General features: G+C 41.6%; 1 protein-coding gene across 1 annotated transcript in view; it reads right to left on the bottom strand.

Moving 5' to 3' along the window:
* Positions 1–7,084: 7,084 nt before the first annotated feature.
* The window catches only part of hcn2b (hyperpolarization activated cyclic nucleotide-gated potassium channel 2b), a gene marked incomplete at both ends in the record, with an annotated part of 40,899 nt that continues 22,807 nt past the window's right edge, over positions 7,085–25,176 (bottom strand). The window contains 4 exons of the mRNA XM_079158673.1: positions 7,085–8,055; positions 12,791–12,955; positions 16,423–16,663; positions 18,018–18,164. Of these exons, the coding sequence (XP_079014799.1) occupies positions 7,085–8,055; positions 12,791–12,955; positions 16,423–16,663; positions 18,018–18,164 (1,524 nt within the window). The remainder of the gene's footprint in view (positions 8,056–12,790; positions 12,956–16,422; positions 16,664–18,017; positions 18,165–25,176) is intronic.

Here is a 25,176-nt window from a genome sequence, read left to right as displayed (position 1 = left end):
AATTTGAATAAATTTCAAACAAGTTGTAAGTCCACTTACTAGCTTTTTCTAGAGCTTTCAACTGCCTTCATCTGCAGATATTTTGCTGAGTTGTTTGCTGCTGATGAAGACTGGGGATGCAGCTGAAAGCTCTGGAAAAAACTAGCACTGATGGCCATAATCCTCCATAAAAAGTAAGTGGACCTTGAATTAAAATTCGAACAAGCTATTATTTCTAAGGTCAAGAAGCGTCACGCTCCGGTTTTCCAAACATCATTTTAAACTAGAGATTATCTTGCAATTGGATTTCACCAGCCGCCAAATCTCTCTTCCCTACTTCCATAACCACCCTTCATCCGGCGCCCTTGCTCGAACCCCACCCACCTTTAAACTCTGCCCTCCTTTTCATCTCATCTCCACACACCTGTGAAGTGTTTTAACTGCATCTTACAGGGTTGTAAGATGCAGGATGCACCTTGATAAGAAAAATCGATCCACAAACGGACTTATAAACACCTGGCAAAGTACGGAAAACCATTTCTCAGGTAGTTCCTGATACAGTACGCGTCTCCAGGACCACATTTTTGCCTTGACACACACACACACACACACTCACAAGGTGAAAACAATAAAAAAATCACTGTCTGTTCACATCACTAAGCTTCAGTAAACATTTGACACTTTGCTGCTCAAACTAATAAAGGAAGTCCCTTCCTGAATGGTGTTCAACTTACTTGATTATGGCAAGATTTAACTCTCTTAGTTTGGTTTACATCTCAATATTCTTTATTTGTTAGTTATGTTACGTTTCCAGAATATCTTTGTAAATTGTTTTTGTCTTGAAAGTAGAGGCTTGGTGGGTAACAGCCAGTGTCAGATCAATCTGTTTCTGAGTGAAGTCATGTTCTTCATTCAGGTGGTCTGCTTTCTGCCAACAGTCCTATAGATGACTTGAAGTTGCTCATAAGTGTAAAGGTGAGTGTCCCTCTTATCTGTGTTATAGCGTGGGTTCGGGTGTGTTTCCCTGACTGACACGCAAAGCATAGTGGGATAGGCTCAAGCCCAACATGACCAGAAATAGACGTTAAAGTAATGATTATTTTGCATGACAGATGTGTTAGTGTGGAATATTGCCTGTTTTAGATTTATATTACGTTTGAATTAAATGTTTGCTGGTATGATAATATGTGACTGCACTGTATGTTTCTGAATGACACCGCACCTGCGTACATAACAAGCTCTTTCTTCCAGCCACAGGCACATCAGAGAGGGGTCAGGAAGGTGTCGGCCGTTATCTGCCAGGCATGCCAGAGCTTGAAGCCACTCTTCGATAGCTAGACCGCTCACTCTCACTGAGAGCACTTTGATTTCCCTGCCAGGTTCCCGGGTTCACCCCGGCCCATCTCCTGCCCCGTGGCGTCGCGAGTGGCCGGCACTCAGCAGCTCTAGCAGGGGAGCGGAGTGTACAGACGGTCCTGGAGGGAGCAAGTGGGGCCAGAGTTCCCTGTCAGCAGGAGGGGAGAGGAAGCAGGAGGGAGCACCGTGGAGAGGGAGCGAGAGACAGGTGGCGCAGTGTTGGCAGGTGTGTGTGTGTGAGAGAGTTTCCTTTGTTTGACCTTTATTCTGACTGACAGGTAGTGATGGGTTGATTAAACAACCATCAAACACACACATCTGGTGCCTGATGCAGCGCTGCTTCAGTGAACTGGACCTGATTAGAAGACAGGTGTCGAAGACAGGTGTGTTTTAAAGAGGGCCTCCCTTTAGATGTTTAAATCTATAAAATATGCGTTTCTTTTTGATGTGAAAATATTTCTTTTGATTATTTATTCGGAGATGTATAGCTCTGTCGAGGTTTGGACTTTTACTGTGGTGAAATAGCCATTAAATTATATCCAGAAAGTCCTAAATAAATCTGCATTTAAGCCTTTTGATGGCATCTCACTCAACAAGCGTTTGATGTATGTTCAGTTTCCCCTTTTGAGACATCAATCCCAACCGTGTCTGCAGCCAGACCTGCAACTTAGACAAAGTGGCATTCTTGGAATGCCTTATCAGCGGACTTATCCATTATTTGAATATTTGAAGAAAAAAAAACTATTTGTTTCAATCTCTAGTTCGAGGTTTTGGCTGTCATTTAATCAATTAAAAGAGAGAAGTGTTTCCTTTACTGCATAGTTATTATAATTATTATATAGGACTTTTTGACTGACTTTCTTGATATACAGTACTATACTATAACGTTTTCGACATACCATACTATGACTTTTTGTCATGTCGACAAAAGTCTTAAGAAGTCATAGTACAGTATGTTGAAAAAAGTAACAGTATATATAAAAATCCCAAAAGTGGGAAAAAAAGTCATAGTATGTCGAAAAACGTTACGGTATAGCAGGTCAAAAAAAATCCCAAAAAGTCATAGTATAGTAGGTCAACAATGTCTAAGTAAAGCATGTCGAAAAAAGTCTCCTTTTTTTGAAAGGCTTTTTTATTAAGATATAACCAGTTGCATTCTAAAATATGAACAACTACCCATACGAAGGCTTTGAAAAATGTCACATTTCATAATCAAAGCATTTAAACACTGAACATATGAATCCAATATACCACACAAGTAATATTGCAATCGTTTACTGAGTTTGAAGGGTATTTCTTATATTGATAATCAGGCAGATAATCAGATGACATTAAATGTAAACAATCAATAACAAAGATTCAGAGGCCATTATAACTTCGACACATCATTTCATGACGGACAGAAAGCAGAGACATTCACCATCACGTTCCTTTATTGCATTAAGAGGTTTTGCTTCTATCAAGAATATGCAAAACGATCATGATCTTTTTGTGCTTTTCCAATTATGCTAACTTCATTTCAGTGAGAGTGACGTTTGTATTGTGACGAGCTTGCTTTCACTTTTTTACAGCCACATACACAAAGATTATTGTCCATGTATGCGGAGACTACAGTATATGCTAGGCACTAGGTATGCACAGTACATGTAATGGGATGTGACGACGGTAGGGCGGCTCGGTAAAAGAAAATCTGATCCTTCATACAGAAACCCATTTACCGCACAGTTATTGTCTGATTGCACAAACAGTGACTGCCTGAGATTGCCTGTTTGATTCAAGGGAAAATCATGATTACCGTTAAAGACCTCAGAGTACATTATCACGCCTACTATTGCCTGTAGTGCTTCGGTATGATTTAGTTTTGGAATTGTTGTCGGCTTTGTACTCGGTCACCGTGTTATCGAATGTCACTTACAGGTCTGGGATCTGATGAAGAAAGAGTTAGGCCAACAGAAAGCAGGAAAGGAGTGATGGTTTGATATTCAAAGATATTGTATTCTGTTAAAAAAAAATCTGTCTTTTCAGTGTTTCTGTAGTCGTTATTTGTCAGTAAGAGAGAATTCATCTGCACTCCCTGGCATGAATGTACTTGTGTGAGTTGGAGACCAAAAATCACATCTTTGCTCGATCCAAATGAACAGCCCTTACACTTTGAATCTCTATGCTTTACCGTCACTGATGAACCCAAAGACACGTTAGGATGGAATCAAGTTTTAACTCTGGAGAAGCTGTAGCATTGGCAACAGGAAAAATTAGGATCTTTGAAAAAAAAGCATTTTGAAAGTTCACAACTTGGCAAACACAAATACTTCAGTGGATGTTGTTGCTGCCGCATGTGTGTGTGTGTGTGTGTGTGTGTGTGTGTGGTACAGACAGCATCCCTCCCAAAGCCTGGAAGGTGTACTAGAAATCTTAAACAGCTGCGGTGTTGTAACATTTACATAACACTAAATATGTTTGTAAAGTTGCAAAAAGAGAGAAAAAGTGCATTTACAGAGTTTTGGGCAACATGCTAATTAGATGTCAGTAATGACATAAAAGGAGGAAAAAAGTCAGAAAGCAGCGTTGGTCAAAGCACCAAGACTTGCAAATGGGCTGGAGTGTGAGATTAGATTAACAAATAAACAAATAAAACACACACAATAGAAAGAACCATGCAGACCTCACAGCAACTGGCACAGCATTATACAAACTGTGGGTGGTTCTGTGAGCGACTGTAGAAAAAGAAGTGATACATCGTTTGTAATGCAAACTGTTTTGTTCTGCTTTTAATTATATGTTCAAGTAATATCTGTTCACACCAGATGTTAATATGCATTTCGTCAAAGATTTAAAAAGATATTCCATTTTCAAACATTTTCTTTTTCAGTATGTCTACAGTTACAGTAAACTAGGCTAAATAAATAAATAGTCTGGTGTACATGACGTTTACACATAGAAATAACAACCATGTCACTCAAGTCCTTGTAAGCAAAGAGCGCAGATATAAATTGATCTGTTTCTTCCTAAAACAGACTTAAAACTAATAAACAAAATGAATCCAAAGGTAAAATATTGCATCTCCATCAACACCTCGAGGATACGACAGGACTTCATCGCACTCTTTTTTAAACAACTATTGTTGTAAAAATGAGTGAATATGTTTAGTGTACTATTCTCTGATTGGTACGTTGAGTTAGTGAGGATGAATCAGTCGCTGACAAGTCATTCGTATCTTAACATTTTGAAACACTTGCATACAAAAAAATGTAACTTTGGTTTCACTCTGTTCATTTTTCAGCATTTATTGAAATTGTGTGGTTGTTGTTAAGGATCATTGCACTTCAGTTATTATCTGCTTGTGATTGACGTTTAGCTACGGCCACATTTTTCCTCCTGTCTTCCTCTATTGTGGGCCTTCTAATGAAGTAAAAAAATGTCTATATACTTAGTTTGTCACTAAATGCATTTCTTGTTCTAAGAGTTAACTCCACGACACAACGTGAAGTTCAGTAAAACACTATTCTCATAACATGCCTCTATATTCATTATTTCCGAGGAGCCAAATAGGTTCCATGGGGCATAATTTGGGCATTGAAACAAAAACACAACAGACCTCCAAAAACACTGTATAAAAATACTTACAAACCTTCAACTGTGTCCCATCCAGAACTCTCAAGGTGGATAACAACGCAGGAACTGAAAGTAAAACAAAATGAAAATGCAAAAAAAACGATCACGGAGGAGGAACTCATCACTGGCAATGAATAATGAAATCCAATCGAAGGAGAATATTAATAGTCCCAAACAGACCCGAGGGATTCCAATTCCCACTCTCATTACCCAGTCATGGTGCAGGCATTAATGAGACGAGGTGAGTAGAATGACATGTCCAGGAGAAAAGGGTCCCTTTTTTATGACGCTTTTGGACACAAATCAGCGATATCTGATGAACTCTTATTGAGGCATTGATGACAGAGGCACACAGCGATATACATCCTGCAAGGTGTCTTGGCTGTTTGATCAGAGCTGTAGCGTTTACATTAAGGTTACGTTTCCTTATCTGTGTGACTTTTTGGCATCGTGACACATTGCCCAAACTGCTTACTGCAAGAAATGTGAGATCCTGGGTTAGAGAAGAACGCATTTATAAGTGATCTGATTTTGTGAGTTTTGAGTCGCACAACATTCTTTGTAATTACCTGGCAGTGATTATACTTTCTAAGATACAATAGAATACTTTTCACAAAGTGTCGGATGTTACGACTCACATGACTAAACCCCTTAACTCAGGTACCAACTCTGCTGTTAAGTAGAAGTGTCCTTTAGTCGGGTATACTTTAATTGGATCTTGTTAACTCGTGAATCTTGAAGCTGCATTAATTAGTTTTTGGCCACTTGGGGCAACGTAAACAAAACACAAGCTGACAGCCGTGACGTATAATTACTTTATCAAGTTGTTGTGGGCGACAAGTTACCAAAGAAACGGCTACTTACACATCCAGCAGACACGAGCAACTCTACCATCCAACTGGGAGTCCTATTTCTATATAGTTACTCATCTTTTAGATCTGGATTAGTGTACACCAACCAAAAGATATCTGTTTCTTTAGCTTGCTTGGTCTCACATCATGGGGTTTAAGGGAGCTTTTCTTGCTGAAAGCTGCTGCCTTTTGCTACTGGAAACACCGTTGATGAGTTATAGGTCCAAACTGTACAGAAAATCTGTGGGTTTTAAAGCCAAAACAATGAGCTAAAAAATGAAATAAAGAAGCTAAAAGGCTCCATGAGAGTTGATTAAGCATTCTCGGTGGGTTCATGACGGCAAGCAACTCCCTCCACATTAACCTTAGTCATTTGATTCACCGTTAGTATAAAAATATTGATTGATGCAACTTAAATTAAACACACATGGAGACATTTCCTGTAGAAATCGATGGCTTGGCCGGAACCAGGCAATTTGTCCCACAGCTGTAATTTCGGTATGAAGGATGTTCATCGTCTGCGACATAGACGTCCTGGGCGTTCACATATTTATCTGTGGGGACTATTAGAGGAAGGGAAGAAGAGGCCAACAATATTTAAAAAAATGTTTGATGTATAAATATACTCAGTTATCCATGTATCAGTAGTCTGGGGTAAAATATGGCTTCAAATATTAAGATAATAAAAAGGCCAGTATTTAATATTCTTCAATTTTGTTCATACAAATTTGGTCTACAGGGATACTCAAGAAACACGAGTAGAACACCATCTTAACGTTCAAACGTTTTATGACTTTTTCCGAAAACCACAATTGTGATGCTTTTGTGAGAAGATCGTCTTTTACAGCCAGCCTACTGTCACAATGTGGTAGATATAGTAGTTAAACCCAATTAAAGTGCCAACCTCTGATATTCCCGATTTTCTTTTAGTCCCGTTCGACCCAAAGTTTGCATTAACTGTGGTGAATGAAGAGGATAGTGAGGCAGATATGCCCATATGTTGTTGACTTAAATACAGTAAATAAAGGAGTTGGAGATGCTACTTTACCACTACTGTGCAACTACTAGTTCTGAGTAGAAACATCTCAATGCTGCAGTTTCAAAAGTCACAAAAGTCAAGACTTGTGTGAGCACAGTCTTCTCCCTGCTGTCGCTCACTCAGCGTTCATACATTCGGATAGTCAAACTGTGTGGAAAGAGAAGAGGAACTTTAGGAGAAAGAGCAGAAATCCCCCTCGTGTTCCTGCAGTCAAGCCCCTCGCTGAGTCACTCTCCCACAATTACGATCACAAGTTTGAGGATAGTCTGGATCTGATTTTAATGTGGTCTGTCTCCGGAAGGCTCACTATAGAGTCTTTCTTGGGTAGTCCCGAGTCCCCCAGACCTGTTCCTGCACCCCCTACTGCCAGCCCTGCACCAGCCCCAAAACCCTGCACAGGACCAGGCAGGGACGCAACGGGGAAGGCCCCCACAGACATCTGATGGGGCAGTACCACCCTGTGTGGTATAGCGCTCCGAGAGCCTGTGTGACCTGATGGGGTCTGAGGGGGTCCAATGGAAGTGGAGGAGACTCGTGTAGACTGGGGGGGACTAGGGGCACCTGGTTGCGCCCCCTCATGAGGCAGTGAGGGCTGAGAGGCTGACAGTACCCTGGCATCTTGGCTCAAACTGCCCATTTGTAAGGAGTGAGTACTCTTATGTGTGCTGGGCCGGTGTGCAGGGCTGACCATGTGCTGCTGGGCTAGAGAAAGCTGGGAGCCTGAGTTGGGACCAGCCAGGGCACCGGATCCATACTGGAATGACCGTCCTCCAAGTGCCAGCGGACTCTGGACGGGAGGGCTGGACAGGACGGGAGCAAAGGCACCAGAAGCAAGGAACTGAGGCTGCAGTGGAGAGGCTGAAACAGGGCTGGACACACTCTCCATCACCTGGAATCTCCTCCCCATCCTGGGGGACTGCAGGTTCCCGGCTCCCATCGAGTTCCCTTGCATGGGGGCACAAAAGTTCATGGCTACGGCCTGCTGCAGAGTGCCAATTGCTGAATTCTGGGGAAGGGTGGAGGAACCTGGAGAATTAAAGATCCCACCGTGGAGAGGAGGCGTCATGGACATGGCCCGCGGTCGTGGCAGATCAACTTGCTGAACCATCTCCCGATCATATTTGACGATCTCCTGGATCATCTCGTTCTCGTGGTTGTTGAAAACACCCGAGTTCAGATCATGTTGAACTTTGTGCATCAGGATTGAGTTCTTTTTGCCTGCAAATGAGAAGGAGACAGAAAAACAGCCAAAGTTTTACAAGCAAAGTTTGGTCCCATAGTATTATCCATCCTTCTTTTATTCTCGTTCAATTCTTACTAGACACAGAAATAACCGTTTCACTGTTTACCGTCATCCTTTATTCTATTCCTGGCTACGGTGGATAGTGTAGCCTATATATGGAACTATCTGACATCTGCTCCATGCACAGAATCCATCACTGACAAACACACACACACACACATATATAGAGAGAAATACAGAGCATTATATTTTGCACCGACTCCCTGATATGAGGATATGAGGAAAGAGGTTTTGCCAGCCAGAGTTTTTGCAGAGTTACCTTAGTTCTGACAATGCGAGAGAGAGCATGTCTGTTGCCGAAGCATTTGTTTATTTATGCCTCTATGGGTGTACTACCTCTGTGATTAGATGATGCACTCTCTGATAGTCTAGAGGAGAAAGTTTCTGCCCATCCTGGGAGAGGGATCCCTCCTCAGTTACTCACCCCGAGTTGTCTTCAATTTCCTTTTTTGGGTGAGTTTTTCCTTATCCGATGTGAGGGTCAAAGGACAGAGGATGACGCATGTTGTACAGATTGCAAAAGCCCTCTGAAGCTAATTTGTGATTTGTGATATTGGGCTGAAAATTGGATTGAAAATCCACTTAGTCCTGGAAAAAGCATGTTGCATGTCTTTAGCCAAGCGAGGTAATGGTAGATAGAGGCGTCCCAGCAGGGAAGTGTGTGAGAGAATCATCCTATCTAATCTCTCATTGTTCATCACAGGCTGTGGCGGAGAAAGAAAACAAGAGTGTGCGTCACAAAGCGGTGAGGTTCAAACCCCCTGGGCTCTCAACGCTGTCAGGTGAATAAGATGATTGTGTTAGAGACTGCTGCGTCTGAAACCTGCTGAGAGTTAAATTTACAAGTTCTTCCTCTCTGACGTAATGACCAGGAAAGGGTGATGGGGGAAGTAAACAGAGACATCTCTCCTCTTGATGAAAAGAGAGAAGGTGAATGATTCTGTCTCACCAGGGAATCCATTTCTTTGACATGTGATGGGGAGTTAAATAATGGCAAGTTGAGGCAAACACACCCTCAGTATGTCAGCTGTGTCCTTCAATCAGTTCAAAAGAAAAGAAGAACGTTGAATCAGAGGGGTTTGCCCGTCCGTGTTCCCGCTGAGGTTCAGATGATAAAAAGTTTGAATTCATGTTTTGTTAGTTCTCTCCGCAAGACGACAAGCAAACAGCTTTTAAAAATACTTGTTTTCCCAATGGAGCTCCGATCGATCGGTGCTGGGCTATCCTAACATTGTAGCAGCTCCATCTACACTCAAAATAACGTAATCTAGGCGTAAATACGGCCTAGATTACATTTAAACACACAGTTTCCTCCGGTCACTGCTAGCTAATATTGTAGAGCTCTGGGTGCCAAACCTACAGCTGAAATATTTTTTTCCTGATTCAACAACAGCAGAACGTCATCGATGACAGTAAAGGCATCTCAACGCTGATAGGCTTTAAAGACACAGCGTCGGGCAAATTTCGCGTCGCTCCATTCGAGTCGCCATGAGCAAATTAGCGCTTACTTACGTCCATTCGCGTCTTTGTATTGACTTTGTATGTAATTTACTTGTGCGGAAAAAAAATGTCCGCGTTTGGTGCGAACACAGCATTAGTCAGCACAACAGCCTGACTGATACCCGTGTAGCAAAGAGGTCAAAAAGGCGGGTGATGAACTCTCTCTCACAGTCAGAAGCCTGGCCAGAAGGAGGAGGACGGGAGGAGGCAGATCCAGACTGTGGTGACTCCTGCGCCCTCCTGACATGCTTTATGAGTTCCATCTGTGGACCGAACACAGACAGTTGAGGCTTGTTGGCGATGTCTCCTCTCAGGGTTTAGAGCGAGGAGGCAGAAGAATACCCATTCGCTGTCCTGCAGCCTGGAAAAGCCCGGGTATAAGGTTGAGAGAGTTCTTCCTCAAGGAGCACCTTTAGGTCGTATTCGGAGATATTTGGGTTTTTTAGTACACTTCCTCCTGAGCAAGCGAGAAACAGGTACAGAGGTAGCACCAACTCAGTCTTGGGTCATTCTTGGGGGGGGTCCTGGATGGCAAAGAGATGCAATAGGGGGCATCGAAACACAATAACTCTCTGATGGCACAATGACAAGCTGACAAGGGAACCGGGAACGCAACCACCTGATGGAGAGGTAGGCACACAGGCATACATGAATGGGCCCACCTAAGAGCAAAAATATACCATACAGAAAATATTTAGCCATGGACAACAAAGAAACAGAACAAATATTCACCGTTGTAATGTTTTGAAGACATGGGAACTTAACTTGGCTCTTGAGGAGGAGCTGTAGTGTTTATTCAAGGACAAACTGAAACCTTCACTGTACATTTACTACCACTAAAAACAACGTTACTGCTAATTTCTTCTCTGCTGCCTGAGCGGACCCTCCGTCACTCTCTTGCTACGCTCGCACCGCGCCCTGAGCTAAACAAGCACTCCTGGTCACATAAGCTCAACAACAGAAATCTTAAATGTGATGGAACTAAAAGATTTCACTGATGTTTTTTGGAAGCATTGGATTCTACTCGCTTTTTAAAATAAGCACCTTATGGAGATGCATCCAACAGTCTCTCTTTACACCCGAAAGGATCAAAGCTTTTGTCATTATTTGCGAGTCTGTATTTTTACATTTCGTATTCTTGGGTTCTGATAGCCCTCAGTGTGTATGATCCAGATGTCACACTGTTGACCAACAAAAGAACACATTATTATAATATTCATCAAGCGAGCCGAGTGGGAATATTTGGTCGGTGGTTTGGTCCTGAAGCAGACACGTTAGTCCCCACCCCCCCCCCCCCCCCCCCCCCCCCCCCCCCAAAATATGTGAGCCTGCCGACTGAATCCTGCTCATGTGTGGAATCTGGCTGCTATGGCAACAGCTGGCAGGTGGCAGATGCAGGGCTTTTGTAAACATTGTGAAGTGTGTCGATGTGACGGGGGGATGTGACATTGGCAGCATTTCTGACCTGCATGATGGGAGGGGAAAGTTGTTTGCATGGCGGAGAAAAATAACATGTCTGTGTTTACTCGTTAACAAGGAGATCCCAAAGCATGTCTCTGTGCATGTTGGTGTGCAAATAAAACAAGTCAGTAAATGAATCTAGAGAGAGGACAGAGAGGCACAAAACAAATCATATTGCTCAGCGGTTTCTGCCAGGTAATTAACAAGTGTCACACATGTTAAATGTTAAATAACATGTTAAATAACTGTTTTCAAAAATGGCAAATATCCACTGGAAGCATTCAATTTCCACGACCGATCAAGAAACTAGATGATAAAATGATTCACAGCCATGAATCATTTTCCCCGTTGACTCCTTTCCTCCACCGCACACGTCATCCTCCTTCGGATCATTCATTCAGGGAATCGCAGCTGTCAGATAACACAGTGTTTTGACAGAGACATCGAGTTGAATGGATTTCCTTATGCTTCAATTCATCTTATGAATGACTGCTTATGAAGACAAGACACCATACCTGTGGCTTTCATCAGGGAGTCGTAATGCCAATTATTCGTGACTAAATCCCCCATAAATTAGGTCTGGATGTAAAGATGATTATGGAAGCCCATTCCCACCAAAAAAAAAAAAAAAAAAAAAAGTTAACATAAAAAAAAGAAATCCACCCAAAAAAAATATATATATATTTCTATTTTTTTGGGGTGGGGCTGGCGAAAAAAAAAAAGAAGTTTATTATTACTTTTTTCTTTTTACTTTTTTTCTGCCAGCAAAAAGAAAAAAACACAGATGTTTCCAGTTGCTGTTTTTTGAAGGTCGCCACCTCAGCCACATTGGTTTTATTCTTTATACTGCAGAGCTGCTTATTGCTTAAAATTCTATTCAAGGGTGCGTTTGCTCAGTACAATCCATATGAAACATCAAGCAATTGAAGTATTTCATCTGTTGTAAAGCCACGTTTAAAGAAGTCTTCAATGTACTCACAATCCATTTTATATGTCAAATGTAAGGTAACCTATAAAGAGCTGCTTCTATGACTGTGAAAAGTGTTGGTGCATTTTTTTATTTTTTTTCAGCCGAAAAGAAAATAAAAAAAATAAAAATAGAATCTGTTTTTTTTTTCAGCCAGCAAAGATAAATAGAAATCTTTTTTTTTTTGCTGGCGGGAATGGGCTTCCATATAATTTGGACAATTATTATGATTTATTAACGTAAAAACACCACACATATGCTGTCCTCAAAAGCCACCAGACTCGCTGATCAACGAAACACACTTCATTCAAACTTGACAGAAACAAAATAAAAGTACTTAACAGTTTCACTGTTTACTAAACCTGTTTACAAGTACGTTTGTAACGTCAAACGTGACACACCAGAAAAAAAAAGCAGAAGGGTGACTCGTCTGCTAGCAATAGAAAATAATCTATTGCCTTTTTTGGGGGCTGGTTTCCCCGTGTTAAAGAAAATTGCATATATGGGCTAATTTTGGTGTAAAAGGGATATTAGTGTGCATCTGAGTTTAAAAGGCGCTGTTCACCTGAATTAACCAAAAAAACAAGCAGTAGCTGTGAAAGTATTTGAACACCTTTACACACCAAACAACACTATCATGCTTTTTGGTAATTAACTGTCAAACAAATTAAAATAAAGTTTACTCTCCTGGTGCAGTTGAACAAACCAGATAGCAGTCTTACCAATCCTGTCCAATCTGTCAATGGCAACCGTCTCAAAGGCCCTCCTCATCATGGGATACTCCTCCAGGACCTCGTTGAAATTGTCCACAGAGAGCGAGTACAGGCGACAGTAGGTGTCCGCTCGCACGTTGGCCGTCCGTCTGCCACGGGTCAGCAGACAGATCTCTGGTGAGGTGAGAGAGACAGCAGACAGCAGACGGTCAGATTCACAGACCGACAGATTCCTGGGTGTCAGACGGTGACAGAGCAAAGAACAGAGGTACCGTATATAAAGGAGAGAGTTGTTGAGCACTCTGAAATAGGCTTTGAGACAATGTGTGGTCAGAATGAAGGGTTGTGTTGTAGCCAGTATGACCCACTGACAGGAGTGTTTCCTCCAGCCCTGTGCAAAGCACAGACAGCTGTGTGAAGGAAGCACATTCTATATTTGGAGATGTGCAGCTAAGCTTCATTACACTCAGTCGTTCCCCTTCCCCTATAGTTTATCTAGCTCTCCTCTTCTTCTATGGGCTGGGGCTGACTGTTGTCTTGACAACCGTATGCCCTCCTTTTTTCTCCTGCTTGAAAGGTCGACCACCTCTGACTCTCTGTGGGGGAAAAAGGGAGAAAACTAACGAAACGCGAGGAGACTCCATTAAGGACATGCATGTAGGGGCGCTAAACTGAGCCCCTAAGCATGTCCAGCTGCAAACGGGGTGCTGCACAGAGCAACACTGACACACAAACATATGCATGTCTTTAAAAAGTAGTACAAATATAACAAGCATACGTTTCTGTAAGTGTTCATTAGTGGACTAGTTTCATTTAGGAAAAAAGCTACTTTGCTTTTTTGACGAGAGTTAATAGACAAGCGAGCAGTTTCTCCGTTTCCACTCTTTATGCTAAGCTAAATACTGTCTCTAGATTCATATTTACAGTATAGAGCTGTATTAATTATCTCATCTATATCCCGATAAAGAAGATAAGTGCATTTTCCAATATGTCTATCCTTTTGAAGCTGCAGCTGGTAACTTTTATAAAAAAGGTCTTTTTGTCACTTTTGCTCAAACTGTCACTACATCCTGACAGAACACGAGATGGATAATCAGTGGAAAAATCAGGTTTCTCTGCCTCCTTTGGAAGCTCCTAATGGCATTTGCAAGATTCTACCTCACCCGAAGGAAAACATCCAATCAGCCCTGAGGAGTCTCCAACTTCACAAGCTCCGCGGGGAGTGATTGACAGCTGCGTTGGAGGCTCCTTGGCTCTGATTGGTTGTTTTCCTTTGGGTGCGGCAGAATCCTGCAAACGCCACGAGGAGCACTTAAAGGAGGCAGAGGAATCAGAGTTTTTCACAGGTTATCCGTCTCATGTACTTCTGTCAGAATCTAGTAACAGTGTGAGCAAATATGACAAAAAGGTTGTTTTTTTTTATAGTTACCAAATGTATCTTAAGGGCAAAATAATCGTAAGATTAGCCATGATGAAAGGATCTAGGCCACAACTGCCAGATATTATTAGTGTGTCCTCTTTTGCATGTAAACACATGTCTCTTTAAAACAGATACTGTACATACAGTACATTCACCCACATTCATTCTCTGACCATGAGTCAGGATACAGCTGCTTTTTATTCAGAGATTATTTAAGTGTGACCTTGAGTGTGACCATGTTTTCGGCCCATCTGATTAAGGATTTATAGCTCCTCTGTAGATGAATGATTAATAGCCGACGCTTATAGATGGATACATGCTCTACTGCATGATCCTCATGGTCAGCTGCTGTAATGGAGGTAAAGCTGAGGGGTGATGTACTGTATGAACTCCTTTAGACAGAACAATGTCATGTAGTAATGACATTATTGTCTATACATTTGGTGAGTTTGCTTTCTTCCATAGCTTTCGCCCAGTCGTGTTAGAGGAGTGAAGTTTAAGTTTTAAGCATTATAGATATTCCAGTTTAGTAAGAGTTGTGGAGAAAATCTCCTCAGAATCCACATGAAGCCCCAGACGTCCTTTCATCAATTGTAACTTGGGATCTTTCTGCTTATACAGTAACACAAGCATTTACATATTGCTAGCATCATTAGGGGGATGTGCCGGGAGAGAATAATATTCTAATGAAACCACCGGGGCTGCATTAGAAAGCTGTTCAAACCGCTGGGTAACCATTTGTAGCTTGTAGATGTCATCCTCAAAAATGATGAAAAATACAGAGGAATCCTGGATGGGTAGAGTGAATATTAGCAGTATTCCATGCACTATTTGGGGTCATGACTAGTTTAACTTTTTCCTTTAGCCTGGGATGCGCGGTTTCCTGTTCCCATCCGTAGAAAATATATCCACAACTTTTCCTTCAGTTTTTGTGCCTGATATGTTCACTCCTCCTCCTGTTTCAGGTACCCATATAAACATATTTCCCTTATTCCCTCATTCAAATCTTCTAGATTCTGAAAATGTATGCCAGTTCATATAACCAGTTAACTACATAAGTTCTTCATCTGTAATCATCGAAATAAATTATTTTAATATCAAGAAAGAAAAGTGACTTTGAGGCGACATATTGTGAAAGCTTTGGCAGCTCACCAGTCACCACAGCAGCAACACAAACATGTGCAGACTGATAATCACGGCGGTGAATGTGCAACTGTTCAAAAATATTTTCAACAAATCCAATCTAGCTTCAAGCAGTTAATCATACTGAATAAATGCTTTGGCGTGTGATGGCCGTGGCTGGGAAAGTGTTGTGTGCATTGTTCATCCAGATAGCAATTTTGAAAGAAAAAATAGCCAAAGGCTGAGCTGCAGACTCAGTCTGCAAAGCTCTGTCTCTTACGAAATGTATCAATACAGTAACGGAGTTTTCCAATGAGAAATGTGTACAAAAATGTGGTACAAGCAGGTACATACATGTACATACATGTGACGTTACAGAATGCAAATAATATAACAGGTACAGTATACATCTGCACTTAATGTTTTTAATCACAAGTCACATGTTTGGCCTGACATCCCCGTCTACTTCCTAATTGAGAGATTTTACCACAAACACACACTGCGGTGGTTAAACCATATTGTCCCTCCAATCCAAGCCCACTGCTACGTTTGCGTAAGAAGAGAGACCTGTTATGTCCTCCTTGGTGGCAGCGACAGCTCTGAAAAATCTATGCTTGACATTACAAATTCCCCCCCGTCATCTGCGTTGTGCTGTGCTAATTAGCTCTCACTAATTGGATGTGTGATGCGTATGTGAATGTGCAACTCTGGGTAGCCTGTACATCAACATTACTGCCAGTGGACTCTGGTATAGAATAGAATAGAGTTCTGTTCTATCCTCTTGTTCAGTTCTGACCTATTCTATTATGTCATGAACAGAATAGGAAAGAATAGAACGGAGTAGAATGTGTAACACAACATAAATGTTGTATTTGATGCTTCTACTATATTTTGTGCTGCTTTATTCTACCCTATTCTATTCACTTCTATTCTGTTGGGTGGAATAGAACAGCACAGAGCAGAATAGAACAAAAGAATAGAATAGAACAGAGAAGAATGGAAGAGAACAGAATGGGAAAAAAGAGAACCGTAGAATTTAAGAACAGAACAGAACAGAGCAGTAACTGATGATCCCGAGGTGACAAAGACAGCGACGTACCTCCAAAGTAGGAGCCATCCATCAGCTTCATGCCGATGCTTCCTTTGGTCAGGACGCTGACGACCCCGTGCTGGATGAAGTACATCTTCTTGCCGATGGTGCCCTCTCTGATGATGTAGTCTGCAGGCTGGAAGACTTCAAATCTCAGTTTGGTCAGCATCGCCGTCACAAAGTTGGGATCGGCGTTGGCAAACAGCGGCATGGTGGCCACCAGCTTACGGCAGTTGAAGTTGACGATTTCCTAGATTTGAAGCGGGAAACAGCAGTGGATCATGTGTCACTATAAAAGTCTCAGTCTGTAGATGCAGCAGCAGTGCACCATTGCTAAAACAAGTTACACTGCATCAACATTCCAACATCAGAAGGAACAATCAGTTGTGGGAAAATAGGTGAGAAGATTTAGCTTTATTTGTTTTGGGGGTGTTCTGCATTGACATTTCAGCAAGAGCAACTTGTAAAACTAGAAATGTCACGATTGATTTAGAGTTAACACATGAGTTCGAAAAAAAATTATATTTGGAAAAAGGAATTGATCTATAATGGCCATTGTAGGTAAAAAAAGAATAACATTTACATGTGAACATTTACAGGCAAAAAAACCCCATATCTAAGTGGTAGATTTACCTTCAATGGCCCCGATACGTAGTCATAATGATCAATGTTTAATATTATAAAAGGGTTACATAATCAGATAATAAAAACACTATTTCCTGAGCAGACTTCTTTTACTTACCTTGAGTGACCCTGGCACCGCTCATTTGAGTATTCTCCCTATTTGGCTCTTCATGTTCTGTTACCTGAATGGTGCTTTGAGCTGACCTTGAAGCAAGAGGACCTTGCTTACTGTAAGCGCCAGTAAACAGTGTTGGGAACACAGAGTCCGTGTGAAAATTACTTCAAACCCATTTGTTCCTCTCTTCAAAAACCGAGTTATTTTTCCAGTGAAAACTGGTGTGCACTTCAGGTAACATAACGCACATTCACATTAACACTGATTCACCAGATTTAGAAATGTGCAGATAGCTTAATTTACAGCTCTCAGAAAGGAGAAGCTTGAGCTGTGCTGTGATTCTAATGCTACACACAGTGGTAATGGAAAAAGTAAAAATGATAGACGCCGTGTTGAGAGGTGAGAAGGGGGGGGGTCTGATTAGACGGCGACTTTCTTTTATTCATGACATAGATAAGACGGTCGACTCTTTCTCAGAATTGGCCGTGTAAGATTTGGTTTTATAAACGAGGTTAGAAAGGTCAATACAAACACCAGCACGGATAAGACTCAGTACAGTCATGTCATTTCATTTATAGCTTAAAAAACATGTTTAAGTGTGCAGTTACTCTTTAAGAACAATAAGTAAAGTAAGTCTGGACATTATGGCTTCTTTGTTCAGACAAGGGCACCTTAGCTGAGCAATAATGAACAATTAATTCATTCCAGTCTACTTGCTCGGTGGAGAGTTGAGAAGAGTGTGTGTGTGTGTGTGTGTGTGTGTGTGTGTGTGTGTGTGTGTGTGTGTGTGTGTGTGTGTGTGTGTGTGGGTGTGTGTGTGTGTGTGAATGAGCACTTTATAGTGGATGCTTGGGTGTTTTCATACCTCGCGTAGAGGCTCATTAAGCTCCTCCAGGATGCTCTCTTCATCAAACATCTTGCCCTGGTATCTGTGCTCGTAGTAGTCATGGATTTTCTGTCGGAAGTCTGCCGGTAGTTTGTGGAACGACATGTACTGCTCCACTTGTTTGTACTGGAGGAAGGAGAGAAGCGTGAGAGAGAGATGAGGAGACACAAGAAGCGTAAATCGATGAAACTCTTTAGATAACTGTGACGGGAAGAGGTCTGAGAAGTTTATCTGACCAGCAGCTGTGGGGAAGCCATTCTTTTCTCATTCATACTACAAAATACTTTCCTCTCAGTCTGTCTTCTCAGCTGCAGCGTTCATGTGTGCAGTTATTAAGATGTACAGCTCTGCAAACATGAAGATCCTGTGACCCATTTATACCTCGTATAGCTATGGGAGGAAGAAAGTGATGAAGCTGTTAAGGAAACATGACAGCTTTGTTAAGCCCTTGAGGATTCATTACGCTCTGCTGTGTTTAGAGAAGAAAGACGCTGCTACTGTACATCTTAACCATGGCGAGTCTCTTTCTCTCTCCGTACTTTGGTGTACGAAATGCTTTATTTTGAAGGGACGGGTACAGAACATATAATCAAGCTTTCCAAAAGGTAAAATATGTGTATTATTGTTCTGTGTTTTCATGTGTAAAATATACGAAACAACTCTTCCATGAGGTAAATAATTAAGTGGAACGAGTGGGGCATTTGTGGACTCTGGTTACTATTCTGAGAAAGGAAGATGTTCGATATTTATGTTAGAATGGATAAATATGTAACTATGTGGCGAGAAAAAAAAAGCCAAAGCTGAACACGGCATCGGGCTGCAGCAGATTGTGTTTGCTCACCCAAGTGATTCACACCATCACATATTTGCCACCGTTATGTTTATCTGTATCACATGCAGACCGAATGTCCACTTCTCTCAGCTCTTCATGACGCTCCATAACACATTTCATGCCTGGATTCCCTTTGAAAAAAGCCGGCACTCATCTGCTGTATAGCTTCTGCAGTGACGTGCAAGTGCACGATGGCACGGTGTCAATTGAGAAATAAGTCTCTTGCTTTTATTCCCCTACACTGTACACAAATGGAATGGCTTTAGGGTTTGTTTTTATCCATACCAGGAAGATGGCACATTGTGTGTTGGTTTCACACATCACCACCTTCCTGTAAATACAAAACACACCCTTAAGCTACACAACAAAAGCCTCCTGAGGGTGAAAAAAATGGCCACATAACTTATGTTTTAGAACAACAGGCCAACAAGATGACCCCTGAAACTAGCACAGAGCGGTTTACTTCCTGTTATATCAACAGCAAATGCGCTCACGCCCCAGAAAGATGCAACAACTGGTACACGGAAAGAATTGAATTACGGCTTCATGGTTGTTTGCCTCCTCGACCCAGTCAAGTCACAATTTATATCCATCTCTGTGCAAAAATGTCATCACAACATCATTTTATCTTATTGGACATTTGTGTGAAATTGTCATATTTAGCATAAGAATTCCCCTCAAGACTTTCCTGAGATGTCGCGTTTATGCGAATGGGACGAACATGAGGTCACAGTGATCTTGACCTTTGACCACCAAAATCTAATCGGTACCTCCCCCTTGAGTCCAAGTGGACGTTCGTTTAAGCAAAATTTGAAGAATTCCCTAAAGACTGAGACACTGCATTCACAAAATGGGGCGGACATTAGGTCACAGCGACCTTTGATCTTGGACCACCGGAATCGAGTCAGTGCCTCTTTGAGTCCAGGTGAAGAAAGAAGAAATTGCCTCCAGGCGTTCCTGAGATATTGTGTTCACATGAACGGACAACTCAAAAGACATGATGCCTCTGGCCACGGCTGGCGCCGGAGTGCAGCCATAAAAAAGCCAAAATTCAATGGATAACAACAACAACAAAAACATACAAGCAGGAGAATTGTGAATGAATCAGCTGTTCATGGACCCAAATATGTTTTAATACAGTGATCAAAACCGTGTTGTTGGAGTTAAAATGTTACGTACGGTCTCTCTCGCTCTCCCTGTGTGTTAAGCAGTGTGACTCATCCCTCTGAGGGATAAACTGTCAATTGGATGAGTACTAGATTTCAAGCAGAGGGTCAAGGAAGAACCTCCCGTGTTCAACACCACAGCAGAAGATACAACAGGACGCAGCTCCAATCTTCATTAGAGCTCAAATATGATACGTTTCGCTCAGTAACACTCACTGTCAGTGAAAAAGAAATTGATTGCACCCTGTCAAGCAAAGCTGTCGTTGTTTACAGCTCACCTGTGGTTTAGTGTCTATATTAATCAGCAGTTATAATTCGTTTTTCTTCCACCTTTGAAGTTATTGTTGTCAATCTGTAGCTGTCAATCTTTCATTGTTTTAACCTCAACTGAAGAATAACGGGAAAGAAAAAACTAAAAAACGGAATATGACAAAACAAAACTTTGCTTTCAATCATGAGTTGGATAAACTCAAAAATGATCAAAGAGCTGAAAAGGCCTCTGAAAATATGGAGATTTTCAAAAACACGCTCAGGTGACATTTTACATGGGTGAGAAATGAAAAGAAAAACCTGAATGAATCAGCGGAGGAACAAACAGACGCCTCCATACAGGGCACCATTTGATGACTAATGATGCGAATCATATGCTTTACCCAAGAGTGGGCAAAAAAGGAAGTGTTTACATCCTATTTTACAGAGACTTGGAGACACCCTTAGAAAAAACTGTTCCAAAAGGGTTCTTCCTGAAGGATTGAGGTTCTACCCAGAACCATTTGCTTCTGAAGAAGACCATGGGTTCAATTAAGAACCCAACGAACCCTTTTTGGAAGTTAATTAAAGGTTGTTGACAGCATGGGTGTTAAAAGATCCTCCCAGCCCAAACACCCCAAAACTATTGATTGTGAACCATGATTGTCATGAGGAACCCAGGGGTAGACCCTTTCTCAGATGGGTCCAGGTACAAACCTTTATGTTGAGTTCTAGGAAGAACTCTCTGAAAGGGTTACTTACCTGGAAGCAAAAATGGTTCTCCTATATGGTTCTAGTAGGCACCAGTATTTCTTAGAGAGTCAACAATCACTGGAGGCTTGTGTTGGCTCAACATTGTACAAAGACACTTAATTCAGATTTTGTCCTTTAATTTGTCACCCATCTCTATCTATGGCCAATAGAAACCTTCAAAAAGACTTAAGTATTAACTGAGACGTGTAAACAGCCTAGTAGGGATCTTAAGCCGTCTCTGTGCGTACATACTACATCCACTTCTTTTAATCATTTAGAGTGCCGATATGATCCTGCCTGTGAGTGTTGACCAGACAATCACGCTTTAGAAGGAGGCACACGTGTGGAGGACCAGCGGGGGGGGGGGGAGGGGGGGGGGGGGTGGCTGACCTTGATCGTAACACTGAATGACACGTGCATGGGACAGGGTGGCTCCCTGTACAGGAAATTACATCGTGTCAAGCTGTAAGGTGACATATGGGTTAGAGACGAAAATGAAGGCTTGACCCTGGTCGCACGGCAAATCACAATATCCTTTATACAGCACATATTGGTTGTCATGGTAGGACATAGGACATCATTCAATTTGTTTCCATACAGTCGGATTTTCTCCCCGTAATATAAAGCTGTGAGTGTTTTTTACAGAAGAGAATTTCTCGTTACTTTCAGGAAAACTTCATTTCTATTTAGACTAAATCTGATATAATCTCTTTCTACTTTTTATCACACATTTTCCTCAAACTGTTTGTTTCCCCTTCCCTGTCTCTTTCTAACCTGACGCGCCAGATGGTTTATTACACAGAACCATCTGAGAAACCCGTCAATGAAAACTGTTCTTTCTGAACGATACTTGGCAGGTGAACGCATGACTTGAAACAGGACAAGATGGGTTTTCGCACGTTCTTGTGACATCGTGGGAATCCACCTGCTGTGTGAGGAAAGTCTATTTCGGGCACTTTTCCCCAATGATTGGCCAACATCAGACTGTTCCCCAGTGTGATGTATATACTGCACAAATAAACACTACAAACGCATGCATACGGCACAGCATGGCCTTACACGCGACTGAATGAAAATCCAGATGGATCACTTACTTTAATGAACCACAATATGAAATTACATCTGCAAAAACAATTAACGGCATCCTTTTCCTTCTCATGTAAACCAATTTTAATCACAATCTCATTCAGTCTTGATTAATTGCCTCGGGCCGTGGTCCATTGAGCATGAAAAGCCTCAGCAGCACTCAATGAAAACATTACAGGGTGTCAACGTCAGCCATCTTTGCAGGTTTCTAACAACGTCTTGAATGTAAACACGTAATCCAGACAACAATCGGAATTGTCTCTTTGAATTGTTAAGAAAAGAACATAAGCGGGGATACTCCAGAATCTACGCATTCCTAACTAACTCAATGAAACACACTTGACAAATTACTTCCCATTTGCAGTGTGTCAGTAACAATAAAGATGCAGTCGACGTCCAGAGTATCCAGCTCATTCAATCAACCGTGGGGATAAACAGGGAGGCTGCTATTAAGTGTTTCCTGCCTCACAATTCAGTGACATCTCTCTCTTTGTCTCTCGTTACCACACTTCTTTAAAAGTGTCTGTTGAAAGGACCAGAGTTTTATTGACTTTCTGATTTTCCCAGCATTAGATTCAGGTTAGTGACAAGTCGCAAAATAAATCTGCTCACTTATTAAAAGGAAGACACCCCAGATGAACAGGGTACAAAAAGTAGCTGATGGACATCACTTTCCCAGTTGATTACTTAGGTTTAGACAATCATTTTTTGGATAACACTTTTTCTAAAATGTTATGTTTAAATATGTAAATGAGGCATAATCTAATACTAACTTTTGGTGAATTTAGGAGAAACCTACAGCGCTAATAGACAAAGTAGTAAAATAGACACATTAATGTGTATTTTTGATGTTTTCTTAGTCTGAAAGAGTTGAGCAGTGCATGAAAAGCTATGTTTTTCACTGGGGTGTCTCATCCTACAACAGTTTCAGTTAAGCTTTATATTATTCACCAATTTCTCTTGAGAGGGAAATATTAAGAAAATATATTTTGGAAATCCAGCACATGGTCATGTTCCAAAGAGGAACATTGGGATGACGGGTGAACTGTAAGTTAATGCCGAGTCACACCGAAGAACCCGTACATACGAACGAATACCCACGTGAACAGCCAGAGTAACACTTCTACAACTAATATTTACCCTCTGAGATGGCAAGTTTTCAGAACCTGAACTTGAAATGTTTCGTATTCCACTCATTTTTAACATAATGTCACAGATATTATCCTCCTATATTGTATTAATAATGCAGTGTCCATTTTTTTTTTTTTTAAATGAAACTTTGAGGACGGGGATGCAGATAAGACTGGACTTAGATCCTTCTGCAGTAGGCTACTTGTATAAAACTAACAAATGCATTACATTTCTAAAATCCAATCTGTTCCCCTCGGTCTGCCGACTTAGCTGAGGGGCAGCACGGAGGCTTTTTTTATGGGACATAAAGCCGCTAGTTGGTGGCTTGCGAGCGTGATGCATGGCTGTCACTGTAAGCTGCCACAGAGGGAAGGAAGAAATTGAATTGGCCCTCCCATTAATGGGCCATGTCACTGAACATCATGGCTCGGGATGTGACAAGTCCCGTATCTGTCTGTGTGTGTGTGTCTGTGATGTCCTGTGTATATAAAACCCTGGTTGACTTCAGCAGTATCATTTAGCTCACTGCCTGAAGAGCGGAGACAGATACACACAAATAAGCACACACGAATGTGTGCGCCCACACACACACACACACACACACACGCAGTGTTTCTAATATTTCTAATATCAGAGACACTTTCTCTCTTCATAAGGCGCACTGACGACATCAACCCAGGTCGATGCCGTTATCACATATTGATTTCTCTTATATGGATGTAGATAGAGAGAGTACTACTTCAAGGTTTATGCAAATACAATGTTTGATTGGATGGATTGTGGAAAAGGGCCGACAAAAGGGAAATAACAGAGAGATGTCCAGAAAACCTGCATTTCAAACAGATTTTACAGTACAAGTTCAGTTTACTGTCATCGTGGCTACTCTCTCTGGAAACGTTAATTGTTAACAACAGGCCTGTGTCATAAACTTGGGCGACTCTTCTGGTTGCAAAAAGAAGTCTGGTTGTATAGAAGTCTATGAGAAAATGATTCTACTTCTCACTTGATTTATTACCTCAGTAAAGATCGTTAACATGAGATTATGGTCTCAATATAGTTTCAAGTCTTTCACAATACAGCATGATGTTCATTTTGTAAATTATGGTCCAATTTAGAATAAAATAGACTATAAAGCGGGGTACGCTTTAGGGCGTTGTCCTTGTTTTCGTCCTGGAACTTTAACCCTTTCACAGTGTTTTCAGTACATTGAAGTTAACTGTAACGTGTTTGGTTCCCTGAAAAAGCCTCATTCAGTGTTCGGTTGGACTTAACGCCTCCCTCTCGTGTGACTTGTAGTTGCAAAAAGCCAAGATGTCGATGGACGAACCTCAGGCTTCAAAAGGGCAGTCCACAAACCAATGAGTGACATCACAGTGACTACATCCACTTCCTAGAGTCCATGATCTAGTCGGCACCAATTTTTGCCTGGCTTTAAATATTTATACAAACAATGACCTATAAATAAAATAAATCTTCATATTCTGAAAATATTAGGTGAGGGTGAGCGTGAAACTACACACTTGACCCTGGAGATGGTAAAAAAAAAACATCGTAACTCAAGGTCCACTTACACGCTATTTCTGGAGCTTTCAACCGTGTTTGACTCCCTCTCAGCTATGAGACGTGGGTGGTTTAAAGCTCCAGAAAAGGTGCACTTTAAAGTAAATCAGATATTTTTAGGTGTGAGAGACGCAGATAGTAAAGGTCAGGCCCCTGTGGTCATCTGGGTTATGAAGTGAGCAGTTGCAGTTCAAGTCACCGTTTAATGTGTCAAGACCCAAGTGGATCAGTGCTCATCACCGGAGGCCTCAGTGGTCACATCTCCCTACGCTCACCACAATTCGGACACGCTTGCTCGAGAAGGGGAAGAAGTGATGATAGGGGAGGAGGAGCGGGAGTGGAGTTACATAATGGCTAATGC

This window comes from Pholis gunnellus, assembly GCF_910591455.1.
Source record: "Pholis gunnellus genome assembly, chromosome: 4".
In the NCBI taxonomy this organism is placed as follows: Eukaryota; Metazoa; Chordata; class Actinopteri; order Perciformes; family Pholidae; genus Pholis; species Pholis gunnellus.
Note: the sequence above shows the minus strand (reverse complement) of the source record. Positions and strands in the feature narration are given on the sequence as shown.